Below are 16062 nucleotides of genomic sequence, written 5' to 3'. Positions count from 1 at the left end.
TAGTAATATTTTTATTTTGTTTGGATTTTTTCATATCGAATAAAATCTAAGCACAAAACAAAACATAACGGATGGACTTGTTGTTTCATATTGTATTCTCAACTGATTCATTTTTAAGGAGATCAACAGTTGTCCGAAAAATGATAAGGATAATAAAATAAGCATAAAAATCTATTGCCAACATAACATTTTCAAATGGTATTAAGGGTCAGCGTTACCACTCGCTCGCTCGGACATTCAAAACTAAAATATCCCTCGATTTGCTATGCAACATCGCCTTAGGTAGGTCACAGGGTTAAAAACACTGCCCATAATTTTGCTAACAGCGGTTGGTAATAATTGTCGATTATCACTTCTCGGGTCCTTATAATTTTTCGACTGTTGATCTCTCAAATAGGAAGGGATTATTAAAATATAAATAGAATATAATATAGTTGTAGTTAAACTGTTAAACCCATATAATTATACAAATCATGTGATATACTGATTTGTCATTTAGTCCAACTATAATATTACAATAATTATTGTATTAATTATGTCATATAAATCCGCGCGTGTTAAAATAAAGATGTTCTGTATATAGGTAATTAGAATAATAAAGCTTATTTATATCATATAATTAATAACTACAAATGTGCAAGACTAACGTTATATTTTTATATTTTTACTTATATTCACTCAAAACATTTTGTTTTCAAAACCTACTTTTATTATTAAAAATAGAAATTATAATCAAGTAACTAGAGACTAGACATTAATAATTATCAATTATCATACACTGATGATACTTACAATGTGACCTATATGGCTGTATTTATTTAAATTGTATATGAATTATCAGGGTCATTTTAATTTGTTGTATTTACATTCTACATCCTACCTACAATACATAAGCGAAATCGTAACATACAAATCGTATTTTTTTAATTGTTTGTAGTAATTTGTAATAACTGTGATACATTTAATAAATAAATTAGGAATTCCATGTGTTATAATATTATAATTTATAATAATTAGTCGATTTCCAATTATTTCATTAATATTATCATTTATCATTGAGTGTTGGTTTCCCTAGTAGAAGTAGAAGTTCTATACGTAGGTACTCTGTGTATATATTAAAAGTCATAAGTACGGTAATATAATATAAAAGTAGGAAATAATCTAATATGATTTATGAATTTAAATATTAAATTTCGTGAAACATAAAGTATGTTTTAATAATTTTAGCTTGTATTATAGTAAAATAAATCTATTTTTTTTTTTTTTTTTACTAATAGGTATCCACGTGTATTTTTTTGTTATGCTGTATCTAGTTGTATACCTATAGTATAATATTTTATTTAACATTTAAAATTTAATTAATTACAAATTATTTAAGAGGAAAAATATTGGTAGACATGGATCATTTTATATTTTTGTACCACATATTTTGAAAAACACGGGTAATAATTATAAACCGACTGTCAGAAACTGCATTTAGAACGTTGTTAAACTTATCGCGTATTATAGATAAATTATACATTTAAAAATAAAAGCTACAAGCTAGTTAAAAATTGAATTTTACGTTTAGTAGTTGATATCTATAAATTATTATAAATTTAATAGACTGATTGATTAATTATAAGTATTATTAATTAATACATACTACATAATACAAAGGGCATAATCGATTTTCTTAAAACTTATTTCACGCCTACAATATTATGAATTATGACGTTAAGAAATTAAACTCAAAGGTTTCTAAATAAGGTAAAGAATTAAACCTTGAATCACTTATCTAAAAATAATGTTGCTCATTCATTAAAATAGCTAATTGTGAAACGTTTGTTGATAAGACGTATACTGTTATAATGTTGTGAATTTGTATCATTTTTACTGGTGTCTATACAATTCCATTTTTATTATGTTACTAAATTATGCTAATTATTTATGCTTTTTCGTCTATTTAGGCATACAATTATATAATATCAACAATAAATAATAATGAGTAATTTTAATCATAAATTCTTAGGTATGAAACTATCGCCGATTATAACACGACATTGAACTTGTGATGTTGTACGCAGTTTTACACAGTTCAGTAACACTCAAGTATACATAATGAGACATGAGTATGTCCTTATTAGTTATTTATTTTTCATATTGCATATTTTAAATTAATTAATAAATAACTTAATGTCGATTAAATAAAAAGGTGAAAAACCGTACATCACGCTTGTGGAGACTGAATATAAACACCACCACTTGAATTTGCCGTCTACGCTGCTCTATGTATAATTCGGATATGGTAATAAATCTTTGACGACATAATTTTTTTATTACTCGAGTAATTTAACTTTTGTTATCTTAGCTACTTATACAACATTCTTATAATTTTTAACTACAAAATTATTTGCAAATATACATGATTTTCACGATTTTTGTCAATATTTGAATTTCAAAAGTTAATAAAAAAAAAAAAATATTGTACCTATCTATATTCTTATAATTTTTTAATCATTTTAAGACTAACTCATGAAGAACTATACGTAATAAATTTAAAGTATTTTGACTTAAAAAAAATTAATCGACATTTATAAAAAAAAAAAAAAAAAATATTTTGAATAACTATAAATATAAATAGTCTTAAAATAAGCGAAACATATTCTCTTTGCCATCGAAAACCTCACCTGAAGTTTTAGTATGAAGCATTATTTCGTCAAGTTATGGTGTTTAAACACACATTATTGTAAAATCAATACATTCATCCACTCCGTTCAGAATCTAAAAAAAACCTACAAATTAAAAAATATTTTTAATTTAAAGTTAATTAGTCATTTTTAAATCAACTGATAAAATAAGTTATATTTATACACAATTAAACTAGTATTTAAGTTAATTAGATAATAAAAGTGCAAACATGTTTTCAAAATGTGAGAAAGATGCTCTTCTAATCTAGCTCTTTATAGTAGCAGTGAATCCACTCTTTAGTAGCAGTGAATCCAAATAGCACGAGAAGAGACTAGAGAGGTGGAATTAACCCTCAAAGAGCTTATTTAGTTGAGACGTCTCATTACATCGACGGCGTCTAAACATATGTACAAGACGTGGTCCGGAGTTTTTTATGCATTTAAATACAATTTGTTTGTTATTGTGGCGACTGACGAATGCACGAGATATTTGTTGAATGTAAAAATATGACTATTATTATCCTTGGTAAAAACAATTCAATAACTTAGTAACTTTTAGTTTAACTTTAAAGTATTCAGAAAATTATTATTTTCCTTTGTAGCTTATTTTTGTGTAAACTGACGATGAAAATCAAAGTCTAGGTTAAGTCGATAGTTTACCAAACTGAGTAGGAATAACATTAAAACTATCATCGATAGTTAAAAATAATAAATACCGTAAGTGAAGAGGCGAAAGAGTGATATCACATTATGTGACGACAATTTAAGATAATTGAAATTTTAAAAGTAAGAAATGAAATTATGGTGTACACAGACAAAAAAAAAAAACACCCATCATTGAAAAATCAATACATTCCTCATTCCGTTCAGAATCTAAAATGTATTTTAGCGAAGCAATGAATGTATTGATTTTACATTGATATATGTGAAATACATATTGTGTATGAATACACGATGTATAGTCGATAAAATTCTTCAATTTTTATTGTTCACGGGGTTTTTTATCTTGTTAGTACTTTACAAAAATCAAATTGCCAATGTTTTTCTAAATAATCAGGAAAAACAAACAACAAATTTGGCCATGAATTCTTACTTAAAACTAGTTCAATTTTATTTTTTTGTTGTAATTTTAACATAAAAAAAAAAAAAAATTAAACAAATGAGGAGTACCAATCAATAAGCTAACCCTGAGTGTGTTGAAATTTGAATTCTATGACATATCATTGTATATGAAAAATAGTTCTGAGCGAAAACGACCTGTCAGCCTACATCATCAAGTATTATATTATGTTTTTTTAATATAGTTATTAAAGTAATTTATTTTACATTTAATATTAAAATAGATGATAGTATATTTTTTTTTCAAAAATATTAGATTTATAATATTTATATCATATTATATCAACTTATATAACTCAAAATTTAATAATATATCTTTTGAAATACCGTCAACGATAAAAATAGGTTTATACCTAATAAAAATAAATGATGTTATAAAATAAATCAAAAATGTCATTGTGTATATTAAAATTCATAATAATATAATAAACCTAGTACTCATGAAAATTAATTTAATTTAAAGCAAAATAATTAACATCGTTAAAATTATAAAAATTAATTACAATTTATTAAAATTTGAACTTCTTCAAAAAAATGTGTTTGTATATATATATATATATATATATATATAAATAAAAAAATACATCATTGTAAAATCAATACATTCCTCACTGCGTTCAGAATCTAAAATAACTATATAAAAAAAATGACATCATGAAATATACTTATTGATATAGGTAGGCTGATATAGACTGTCTCCAATCAGAATCGTTTTTCGTATACAGTAATTTACGAGAGAATTTAAATTTAACAAATCCATTACAGTGACCCACTCATCGATACCGAATATACAGCAGAGCAGTACTTATTTGTCCCCCCTTTTTTTTAATTTATTATTATGTCTACTAATTATTATTTCTACCCAAAATTTATTTACATATTTGTTTTCAAAAGGCGCAGCCTGCTAATATTTATAAGCAAACAAATAAATATTATACAATATAATATGTTTTATTGAAAAAAAAATTTTATTAGAATTATTCATTGGTAGGTACTATTGTTAATAAAAGTATAAGTATTATTGATCGTAAGAGTATATTCTTAAATTTTCCAATACGTTCTCGTGTTAACATATAAATATACAATTTATTAAAGAATATATTAATATATTTTTGTTTCCATATGTATTGAATAAAAAATACACCAAATTTGTACTTATATAATAATAATTAGAGAAAATAAACATTAAACACAAATAAAGTAACAAAAAATTAAAAATAAAAATTATGAATTAAAAAGATAATTGTATTACAACAATTTTTACCAATTATTTAAATAAAAATATTTACAGATTCACTTATACGGTGAGTTATACCTACTAAACTGGAATCAAATCACTATTTCGAAAATAATGAAAATTTACTCGTAATTTAATTTAATCTTGTATATTTATTGTTTTTTTAACATACTATACATATATATATATATATTGGATTTCTCATTGTAGACTAAAAAATAAAAAAAAGATAATATAGGTATTTAAGTTATGTCTATTTGTTGAAGTATTATATTGTTTTATAAACCAATGGAATCAAAATATACAAATGTGCGGCAGAATCGTTTGCTGGCGCAATCAACATAATATATAAATGTTCAGTGGAATCGATAGCCAGTAAAAATTATATTAAAATCGATAAACCCCTAGAGAAACACTGAAACCCCATCATAAATTTTCCTAAAAATTAACCCATTGGTGCTTTACATTGGCTCTGTTACAATCCATTGCTTATATTTATTAAAAAAAATAATAAAATTATTTTTACTCTAGAATAATTTTTTTTTATTACAAATGAAAGTGTTCAAAACTTGTTTAAGTTTCCCCCCCAAAAAAATTAAAGTCAAATGTATTATAATATTTTACCAAGTTTTTAAAAAGGTACCACATAATAAACTTTTAATGTTGACTGAATAGGTCCTGTTATTAGAGTTGTCCGCAATGAAATGGATTAAACTTGGCAACAAAATATAAATTTACTTTATAGAATATTAAAAAAAGTAAAAATTTCAAAGTACTTTACGAAGATATGTCTGTTGTAGTCTTGCGGTGGTATCGTTGATATATTGGTGTTGAGTATGTTTCTGCACGTGCATAATTTTACTATAAAATGTGTTATTTTTGTAATGATTATTATCCGTGAAAGGAAGTGCCGCATAAACTAAACCAATAAGTCCTTCGACTCGATGGGCAACAATAATAACAGTACAAAACTATAAACTTACTATATACTTACCTAGGTAAAGTGCAGGTACCAATCCACTTTGAAACTATACGCGATACGAACATATCAACTTGCATATAGTTTCACGATTAGTATAGTAGGTACCACAGCATTATTATTATAATTATCTGCCTACGTTTATCTACACTTCTGTATGGATTAAATCTATATATAATATTATACCTACACACAATAATATACGTGTGGGAGGAAAGTAGTTTCCTTAAACAGTTACACTGAATTCTAATTCAAGTTAGTTATATAGAACATAGCGACCGATTAACAACAAACAATTAGATTACATTAGTATATAATACTAAATAAAGTTTTAGTAAAAGTATTACGGTCACTACGACAGTATAGTGTATATTATCTATATGACTATATACCACGGCCGTTCAATTAAAATAGGGTGACACGAGTGACACATTTTATTTTATTTAAAATCAATAACTATCTAAACAGTAAACGTATTACTAAAAATATTATCTTTAAAATGGCATGAATTTTCTCATTTTACGTTGATTGTATAATTAAATAAAAATTCATTATTTACAAAGATTCAGTTTTGGTATGTATAGAAATATACCAAAAAGTATTATGTGTATTATGTCTTTATCATATGATATGATGAATAACAAAAGTTGGAGTCATAAATGTTTTTATTTTTTATATTATCCTACACATAGGCTGTTGTTGAAAATCATTTAAAAAAATCAAATTATAGAAGATAATGATAGTTTAAAAAGTATAATTTTTGGAATACCTATGTATTTTACAATCAAAAAATAGATATATAAATAAGTTATAAATTATAGGTACTTTTATGTAATTTATAATGTTTTATTAGAGCATAATTTATTGTATTAAAAATGTAAAACTAACCTATTAAGTGTTGTGAAGATATATATTATAGTGTATTGTGTAAAGTTTTTACCATACATTTTTGTTAATTCTATAGTAATTAGTAAATTAAAAATCTTTAAAATAAAGCTGGATTCATGTCAGGATTTCGTGTCACATTTTACTTAATATTAATGTGAGTAAATATTGAATTTATATTGATAGGTAACATTTTTCAAAATAGTTGAGAATTATACTAATTTTCATAATATAAACGCTGATTATCATATTTTATTCGTAGGAAATACTTTTAAGAAAAAAATATTTAGATTCTAAATTAAGGTTTGCATACCTACTAATTATATTGAAATGATAACATTTATTATTTACTCATAAAAAAAAAATACATATTTTAAAAAAGTTCACGAAAAAATATTTTATGGTTATACGAGTGTAATAAATCAAAACTTACGTTGGTTATTACTTTTTATCTACATTTTTAAATATTATAACAGGATTTTTTTGTACAAAATCTAACCAGTATTTTATGTTTTAATATTTGAAACTGTTTATTTTATTTGAATTATAATTATATAGTTATAACTTAATGATTTAAAACAAAATAGCAAAGAAAAAAAATATTAGTATTTTTTTGTTACTATACGTTGATCAATGATAAGTGATAACTAATGCAGTATGACATTTAATATTAAATAATTTATTCAATTTGTTGTATAGAAAGTTTCAATGCGCGAAATTAATATTATTGTGAGTCTGAAAGCGGTGCGGTTATATATAGAATATAAATCTTAGAGTTAAATCTTATTTTTGTGTATAACCGTAATCAGTCGAAAACAGTAATTTCTTCCTTTTTGTTTTCGTTATTAGTTGCTGCGTCATCCATGATGATATTTTTACTCCGATAAACCACACTAAAATAGGCTAATAACAATGTGTCAGCAAGCATGAGACCAGAGTATAGTAGATATTCGTGTGCCTAAATCATTAACAAAAAAAAAAAAATAAAAACGATTGTAAAGTTGATAACAAATGTATACATTTCTTAAACAATACAGTAGACACCTGATTTTTAATTGATATGGTTGATATGATTATGACCACCAAATTTCCCAATGCCGTTGTCAATAAACTAATAGCAGATATAAAAGACTTAATGTTTATCGGCGCCTATATAGAATTAAAAATAACATTATTATACAGTATAAGTACAAAAATCCATATTCATATTTTTGTTATGTAGTTTAAAATATTGACATGGTTCTAATTATTCAAACAAGCCAATGTCTATCTAGACAGTAGACGATATTATATAATAAATTCTTTTGAAAGTTATCGAATTTGATAAATTAAAAACGTTACGAAAAAAAATATTATTTATGAATAATAATAATAAAAAAAACGTAGGTATGTGATAAGATAAATAAACTCGAAAATTCTCATAAAATTATATATCAAAAATAAATTGCATCATTAAATAAAACAAACCATACCTCTGTGAATGAAAATTCTAAGGTTGTAACCACGAATATGACGTCAGCTGTAATCATACACAAATATTGTGGTAGTTGCCATAGAATATGAATATGGTTCCCTTCATGCTCGGCAAATAATCGTACATCCTATATAAATGCCTTTTCACATAAAATTTGCTTGTAGTTCACAAGGTATTAATTACAATATTCAGGTAGACAATATAAAATTTTACCATTTTATCGCCATTTCGTTGTATAGTAAGTGTATAAAACGTCGCTGGTATTATGTCCATAGGTGGAATGGACAACGGTTTTCCGTTGTGTACTAAATTATATCTGTAGTAAATACCATAATTTATTATACGTCATGTTGAGATAAAATTATTTTTAATTCGTTACTGTTATTATGATATAAAAATATTGGATACTTACTTTCCTACCTTAGCGGCATTAAAATTCATCCCTCGAAACAAAGATATAGGGTACGAGGTAAACGAGTTTTGATCTACACTGGTCAATGTGATATTATCATCAAAATTAAATGTGTAGTCGATCAAAATTCTAAATTAAATTGTTTCCATATTTTAATTTAGATAGTTTGGTATAGTAAAACTGGCGATATTTATTGATATACTACTACCTTAAGTTAGGGTTTCCAAATTTATCTTTGACTAAATTTTCAGGAATTCCAACTTGGTTTAATGCGATTGTGTTAATATTTGAATGAGCCAAGTAATAAGAATTTTCCTGGGATTAATTAAAAAAAATATATTATGATCAAATAAGTTTTTATGGTTATTTACAAATTTAAAAAAAAAAAACATAAAACACATTCTCATAATAATAATATAGAATTAATAATATTGTACATTATATTTTTCCAAGTTGATGTTTTTATCGTAAACAAAGCATTTCATTGTTAGTTATTATTGTAATTATTTTAATGACTATAATTATTTATCATGTTGTGGTGTTGTGCTTTTATTCTATTTTATACAATAATATGGTTGTAAAATATTTAAATATATTAAAGTATCATATTCAATATGCTAAAATAAACAAGTGTAATAAATAGTTAATAGAACACGTATAAAAAAATGGAAATTATTATTTGTTATTATTTATTTATTGAGTGTCTATTTTGATTGAATAATAAATCTATTGAGTTTTTTTTTCGTTTAATTAATTGATACTTTTTATTTAACCTTAAGTTAGTGTTAAGACTGAACAATATATTTATCGAGTTTTACACCTTTTTTTTTTGTATATTATATTGGTGAATTTGTTTTTCATAGTTATTTTAATTAATTAATTTACACACTATTAACTATTACCTACAATATTTAAAAGCTATTTTAAAATATTATGACGTGTACTTTAAACTTTAAAATAAAAGAATTTAACTTTAAAATATCTTAAATTTGTTCATTTATTTTTTATTTTTATTATTAAAAAGAATAAATAAAAAATGCATTGAAACAATCTAATTTAAATGAATTGTTTTTATAATCTATCTTCAGCTATATACACAAATTAAAAAAAAATTAATCTTTTTTAAGTGTCATCGATGTGTATGTATATACAACATAATTGAGGTCACAGTTTTTAATGTTGAAATGTGAAGTAAAATTATCTATGCTCTTATGAGGTTTATTTTTGTATCGGGTACCTATATTTTTATTAATAAAAAATATTACCCGATAAGGCTAATCGAGTCTATTCATTATTTTATTATTCATAAATAAATATTATGTTTAGTATTTAGGTTTTGTTAGTGAGAATGTATAATTTATAAAATCAAAATATTTACCTTTCCTTCGATTACCGTGACGGTAGCATCGAACTCATATTTATCTGGTACAAATGGACACTCAGGTTCAAATTCAAATGTGATGAATAGGTCGTTTCGAGATACGACTGCATGAGTAATATTGATCATTTCGAGTGAATTTATATGATCTTGTAAATCTAACGTCCTCGACCTTATGTACACTTTGCAATCAAATCCGTTGTAAATGTTTAGACGCCCTTGTCCAGGTGGTATCTCGGTAGTATTTCCCTTTAAAATCCAGACAAGAGGTAAGTTAAAAAAATAAATAAATGCCTTAGTTAACGTCTTACAAAAATTTTAAACTGAAGTAGGGCTGCAAATATAAATGCTACTACGGCCATCACACCACCAAACGTAAGCTTTTGTAGCGGTTTCCGAATGCCAACCATAGCCAGCAATGGATAAAAGGCGACGTCGAAGAGAACGAGAAACGTTAGTCCGAACAACGGCACTAGTGTCTGCATTTGATCAGGTTTGATTGTCCAGTCTAAGAAGTCCACGCGACCATTCATCAGCGTAGCTTGTAACGTCCATCGTGAACCCTGCAATAGGAAGGGTGTGGCTTAATGGAATAATATAAAAATCCACGCTGGAATGACTTGCATACCTGATATCGTCTTAGCTACGCTATTTATCATTTAAATATTTAAGTATAGGCAGATGGCCCAATAATGTTAAACACAGTTATACTATATAATGTATTTACAAATTTAACTTAAATTAAAATTAAAAATTTAATATTATAATTTAATAAAAAAGTATAAGAATAATATTAAAAGTAGCAGATAAATAAATCTACGGAGGTAACCAACGTCATATTATATAGGCAAATTAGTGATACGGTTATTGGTACATATTGGTATATACCTTATGTGAAAAAAAAATTTTAAATCTTATGACAATACTTTTTATACCGAATAATGGCTTGTTCGCTGATGCAAAGAACGAACACCCACCATTGACGAAACAAATATTTACATTGACTATAAGTCAATAAGTTGTTAGTCAGAAGCAGAGCTAGTCCTAGGATTTTGCTTACCTACCTAGACAAATATAATTTACACTTCTATAAATAATCAGGCTTTTATACTGCCAAAAAAGTTTGAGAAATAATTATGTTAAACATTTTAAATAATAAGTACATATAAACATAATACGGGTGGTTCAAAATTTGGGAATAAACGTGAGTGAGTCAGTGAATGTTTTAAAATATATCAACAATAAAAAATTAATTTATCTTAATCGTTAGTACACTATGATTATCATATAAAATTATATTATAATTATGATATCAATTTTCAATATTATTCGAAAAGTACAAGTGCTGTGGTCGACCGCCATGATAAATGATAAAAGTGTTATTATAATTTTATTTTTATTCAGCATTATTTTATTTTTGTATTTTGGTATATATTAAATAATTAAATAATTAAATGTATTTGGTTCATTTGAAGTTTGCTGCTCGTAAACTTATGACGCTTTAGGCAGCTATCTATTTTGGTATGATATTGGGCATTACAACTTAAAATTATAATGAAATAATTATTAACTATTTATTTGTATTAATTTCGTATTTCTATTCACTTGGAAATGGAAACCATGGTAACTGCAGTAGATATCAAAGTCTATGATAGATTACTACTGCAGTTGACATCAACTAAATTATTAACAACTTTAGCTTAAAACTATTCTTTGATTACGAAGCCATAGTTCATTAATGTTTACGTTATTACAAAATTAATATACATATATAATTACCTGTTGTTCGTATAGCGACCAAAATACCGGAAATGCCACAAACACTCTGATTACTTCTAGGGCTGTCTTCGTATCCGATATTTCTGTTTCGGTGTATACTCCCTTTGCATTTTCTAACCAGTGGTTTTGGCACGGGACTCTTGACGTTATTTTCGTGCGCAGCGCGTACTTGAAAATAAAAATGAAAATCAAGAACCAACATAAGCATCGAGTATCACTATTCATCAACTATTCTAGTGATTTCCGCTCGTTTTTATACGAACGTTTAATATTACGAAAATATAAAATTAACTCACGAAAATGCAACCGAATGTTCTGGCGATAACGTTTTGTTCCGGTTTTTTCTTCACATACATGTTTTTTCCAGATAAGAAAATCGCTGTAATATGTAAAACATATATTTAATATATAGTGTTTGAGGGTCGTGAAAGGATACATAAATCGAGAGGATTATGAGCGCTGTAACAATTATCGTAGGTTGGTTAGGAGGGATAATTGAGTAAGTCGGTAAAGAGATATCCCTGTTTTATTATTTATGAATATTTAAATAATTACGAGCAAGGGTGACGTCGTCGTGCAGTCTTTTGCTCTATTGATTAATATATGATAGTAAAATAATATTATACCTATAGCAGTCAACATTAGTACGGCCGGCACACCAAAAGCCAACGGAAAACACGTGTCTTTACCAAAACAATGTACGCTCTGTCTCAATTCGGGTGTCAGAAACGTCGACATCAACGCTCCAACGTTTATTGCAATTGTAAACTTGGTAGCGTAGTGCAGTAATTGTTTTTCTTGTTGAGGTAACCGGAATTGATCGCCACCAAACGTAAAAACGCACGGTTTTATGCCACCTGTTCCCGTGGATATGAAAAATAGCCCAAGTAAAGCGAAGATTCTAAAAAAAAAAAATCAATAAGTATTTTAAAACATTCGATACAATGTATTGTTTGTTCAGAGTGTTCAGACACGAGGTTACTGTGTAATCTTTTTGCAGTATTGCAGTATAACACTTTTTGAGAGAAGGATATATTATATTACATGTTTTAGGAAAAACGGTACTGCTTAATGCTTATGAGATCAACTCGAAAGTTAATTACTAATCGAAAGGTGCCTCGAGTCGTTCTGATTTTATCACAAACGATCAACGATAGATATGCCACGTGCGTGCGTACGCTGAGCAATCTTCAAACTTATTTTTTGTTTTGTTTCACATAATTATGGTATTTTCACTTGATTAGTTTAGGTTAGGGCTAGTGTATAATTTCATAATTTTGTTTTTGTTATTCTCCTAAGGTTCCAATTTACTGGAACGACCAATGAATAAATACAATTTACGTAACACAAGAATATATAATGCTTAATTAACTCTAGTAAAATCGTCTTTTATTAACCTTTGAATATCGATGCTAAACATATCTGCCATCGACGAACCGGTGAGCACTATATTCCCCAGTGCATATACCGCTGACAAACACGTAATTGTTCTAAATAAAAATACCATGTAAAAAAAATTATAAGACAATAATATTAATGGCGATTTAATTTAAAATCATATAAGCTATATACAGCATACTTGAATTTTCCCCAATAAGAGTCAGCTAGGATCGCACCAGGCAATGGCATAAAGTACGCAAGAAATACAAAACTATGATATATTATTGTTGAATCTTCACCGTTAAACTTCAATACTGTTGTCAGGTACAAAACCAAAACGGCTGTAAATACATTTTTATTATAATAGAAAATCGGTCATAAACTGTAAACTTATATAACTGGAGATAAATCATCAACACGTCACTTAAATGACTCACTTCTCATTCCGTAATAGGTAAATCGTTCACATAACTCGTTGAGTACGATAAACCATATAGACTTGGGGTATTTCTGAAAAGAAAAATAATGGTTTATTTAAAAAAAAAATTAAATGAAACTGGTGTTTATTATAAAAGAAGCTTTTTGCATATTCATTTTTTTATAGTTGAGTGATGGATAAGACTTATTTTTATCCTATAGCAAATTAGGTAAAATAGGTAAACTAAGTAATTATCGATTGTGAACATTTTTAAAGTGTATTCCATATTTCCATTATTCTTATTTATTTCAAAAGATAAATAAATATGTTATATATATTTTATTTATATTTGGTTTAGATATTTCACTTTATTTGGGAAAGCATTATTATTTTACTATGCTTTCTATTGTTGACATTCCAAGCACTTAAATATTTTAAATATTATGAATTAATTAAATAAAATTGTCATAGTATCAATAAGGCAATGTACATAATCAATTTATGCATTTTTGTTCAGAAAACTTTAAAGAATTTTAATTAATTACTACACAACAAATTTACCAATTAAATAAGTTGAGATGTAGGTATTCTCTGTGTTCTTTAAAAATTATAACGAATAATATGTAACTAGTTAAATAAATAATTAAAAGTAGGTATGAGTAATTTTTAATTTGTATATTAATTAATTGTTTGATTTTAGTCTCCTATAACGTTTCACTCTTATCTCTCATTATTAACTCGTTAAAAATTAAAATTATTCTTGTGAATTTTGAATGGATTAAAAATAAGTTTTATGCATACAAATACAATATATATTATATTGCACAGATTATAAAATAATACGATTTCATTTCTGCAAGATTCAACAATAAATGTACATTATCCTACTTTGCGTGATAAAATTAAGAACAAGACGTATAAAATGTTTTTATGTTCAGTTTCATAACAAAACTAATTAGCAACTTTGTTACCAAATTAGTTTCTTCTTGTGCTCATTTAAGAAACGTGTATACGTATAGCTAGATGTTTATGCGACGTGTATTGTTCATGTATACAATATGTGTAAAGTATAGAATTATCACTTATTTTAAAAGCAAAATTTCTATCATGAGGAAACTGAAGGATATTAACGTAATAATATGTATAGTGTGTAGATATGATACGATGATAGTATCTCGAGAAAGAGAAAATCACCGGTGGATTATCAAGACAAATAAAAAAGTTTATAGAAAACAGTTGGCGTTCATTTTAAATATCACAAATAATGTGTGATAGGAAAAATTATTACAACATTTTAATTTTTCAGTTTTTATTAGAAAATTCAAAAATCTTCACATTTTTAGTACAATAAGTCGAAATGATATCTAACAGTATTTAGTAACTGTGCTTTACCGAGAATCTGCGCTTGATAGAAGCGATCATTTAGCAACGGCACTTCATCGATACATTGTAAATTAAATTTAAGAATAAAATTACAAAACTAATAAATATAAATTTTCTAGTATTTCATACAATAAATTTGTGAAATATATACTGTTATAATGTCTATGTTATGTGGTTGAAAATAATACGAATTATATTATCTTTGCACTATAGCTAAACAATATTTTTATAATATGGGAATATGGTAACTGTAGGTATTTGTGTGCACACTAGTCTTAAATTTATTTGTTCAAATGTTTTGAGTTTTAATACAAAATTTGTGTTGAAACAGCGGACAACGTAGTTCTTGAAAAATAACTATAGAATAGCATAGACATTATGATATTTCGCATTGTACTTACACTTAATGTAAAATATAGTTTATACATTTTCAAAGGATACCTCCTAAATAAAAACTAATGATAAATATGTTAAGTTAGCATCAAAATGTTGGTTATAAATAAATAGAAAATAAAGGTAGGTAAGATATAGAACTATTTATAGATATAAAAAAATTGAACGAAATAAACATATTATGCAATATTATTTAGTAAGTAGTAAATTGATCGACACAAAAACAGTTTTTATAATAGATCTATAACAATAACAAAATATTTAATGCGGTTTTCATGAACATGTTTAAGAACTAAAATAAAACTCACCAATTTTTCGTTTTGATCAGATATCAAATCCATGTTGGACTGAAAAACAAAATATTATTTGTTTTTAGGTAACTATCAAAATTATAACCACTGGACCGAAAAGTTGAGGTGTTTTAGACTGAATGAATGTGTGAAAAAACAGTAGGTCTGCGTCCTCGAAAAATATGTAATTTTTAACAATCACATATTCACATAAATGGATTGTAGTGTATAACAATCAAAGCGTTTGTTTTACAGTCGTTTCGAGT

General features: G+C 25.9%; 1 protein-coding gene across 2 annotated transcripts; it reads right to left on the bottom strand.

The window, feature by feature from the left end:
* Nucleotides 1-6728: 6728 nt before the first annotated feature.
* On the bottom strand, nucleotides 6729-16062 carry LOC114127961 (peptide transporter family 1-like). Of its 2 annotated transcripts, XM_027992343.2 has the most exons (15): nucleotides 15815-16059; nucleotides 13750-13822; nucleotides 13512-13653; nucleotides 13330-13422; nucleotides 12559-12833; nucleotides 12229-12311; nucleotides 11933-12100; nucleotides 10465-10716; nucleotides 10154-10402; nucleotides 8984-9090; nucleotides 8776-8904; nucleotides 8577-8679; nucleotides 8362-8490; nucleotides 7934-8038; nucleotides 6729-7847 (listed from the first exon to the last, which is right to left on the bottom strand). In XM_027992343.2, the coding sequence occupies exons 1-15, from the start codon at nucleotides 15845-15847 to the stop codon at nucleotides 7695-7697; spliced, it is 2094 nt and encodes a 697-aa protein (XP_027848144.2). In that variant the 5' UTR covers nucleotides 15848-16059; the 3' UTR covers nucleotides 6729-7694. The 2 variants fall into 2 exon arrangements, 1 of the variants encoding a protein (XP_027848144.2); XR_007603187.1 differs by lacking the exon at nucleotides 6729-7847 and having other exon boundaries at nucleotides 8019-8038; nucleotides 8362-8502; nucleotides 15815-16062.

This window comes from Aphis gossypii, chromosome 1, assembly GCF_020184175.1.
Source record: "Aphis gossypii isolate Hap1 chromosome 1, ASM2018417v2, whole genome shotgun sequence".
In the NCBI taxonomy this organism is placed as follows: domain Eukaryota; kingdom Metazoa; phylum Arthropoda; class Insecta; order Hemiptera; family Aphididae; genus Aphis; species Aphis gossypii.
The sequence above is the reverse complement of the archived record's forward strand: the minus strand, read 5'-3'. Positions and strand labels throughout refer to the sequence as shown.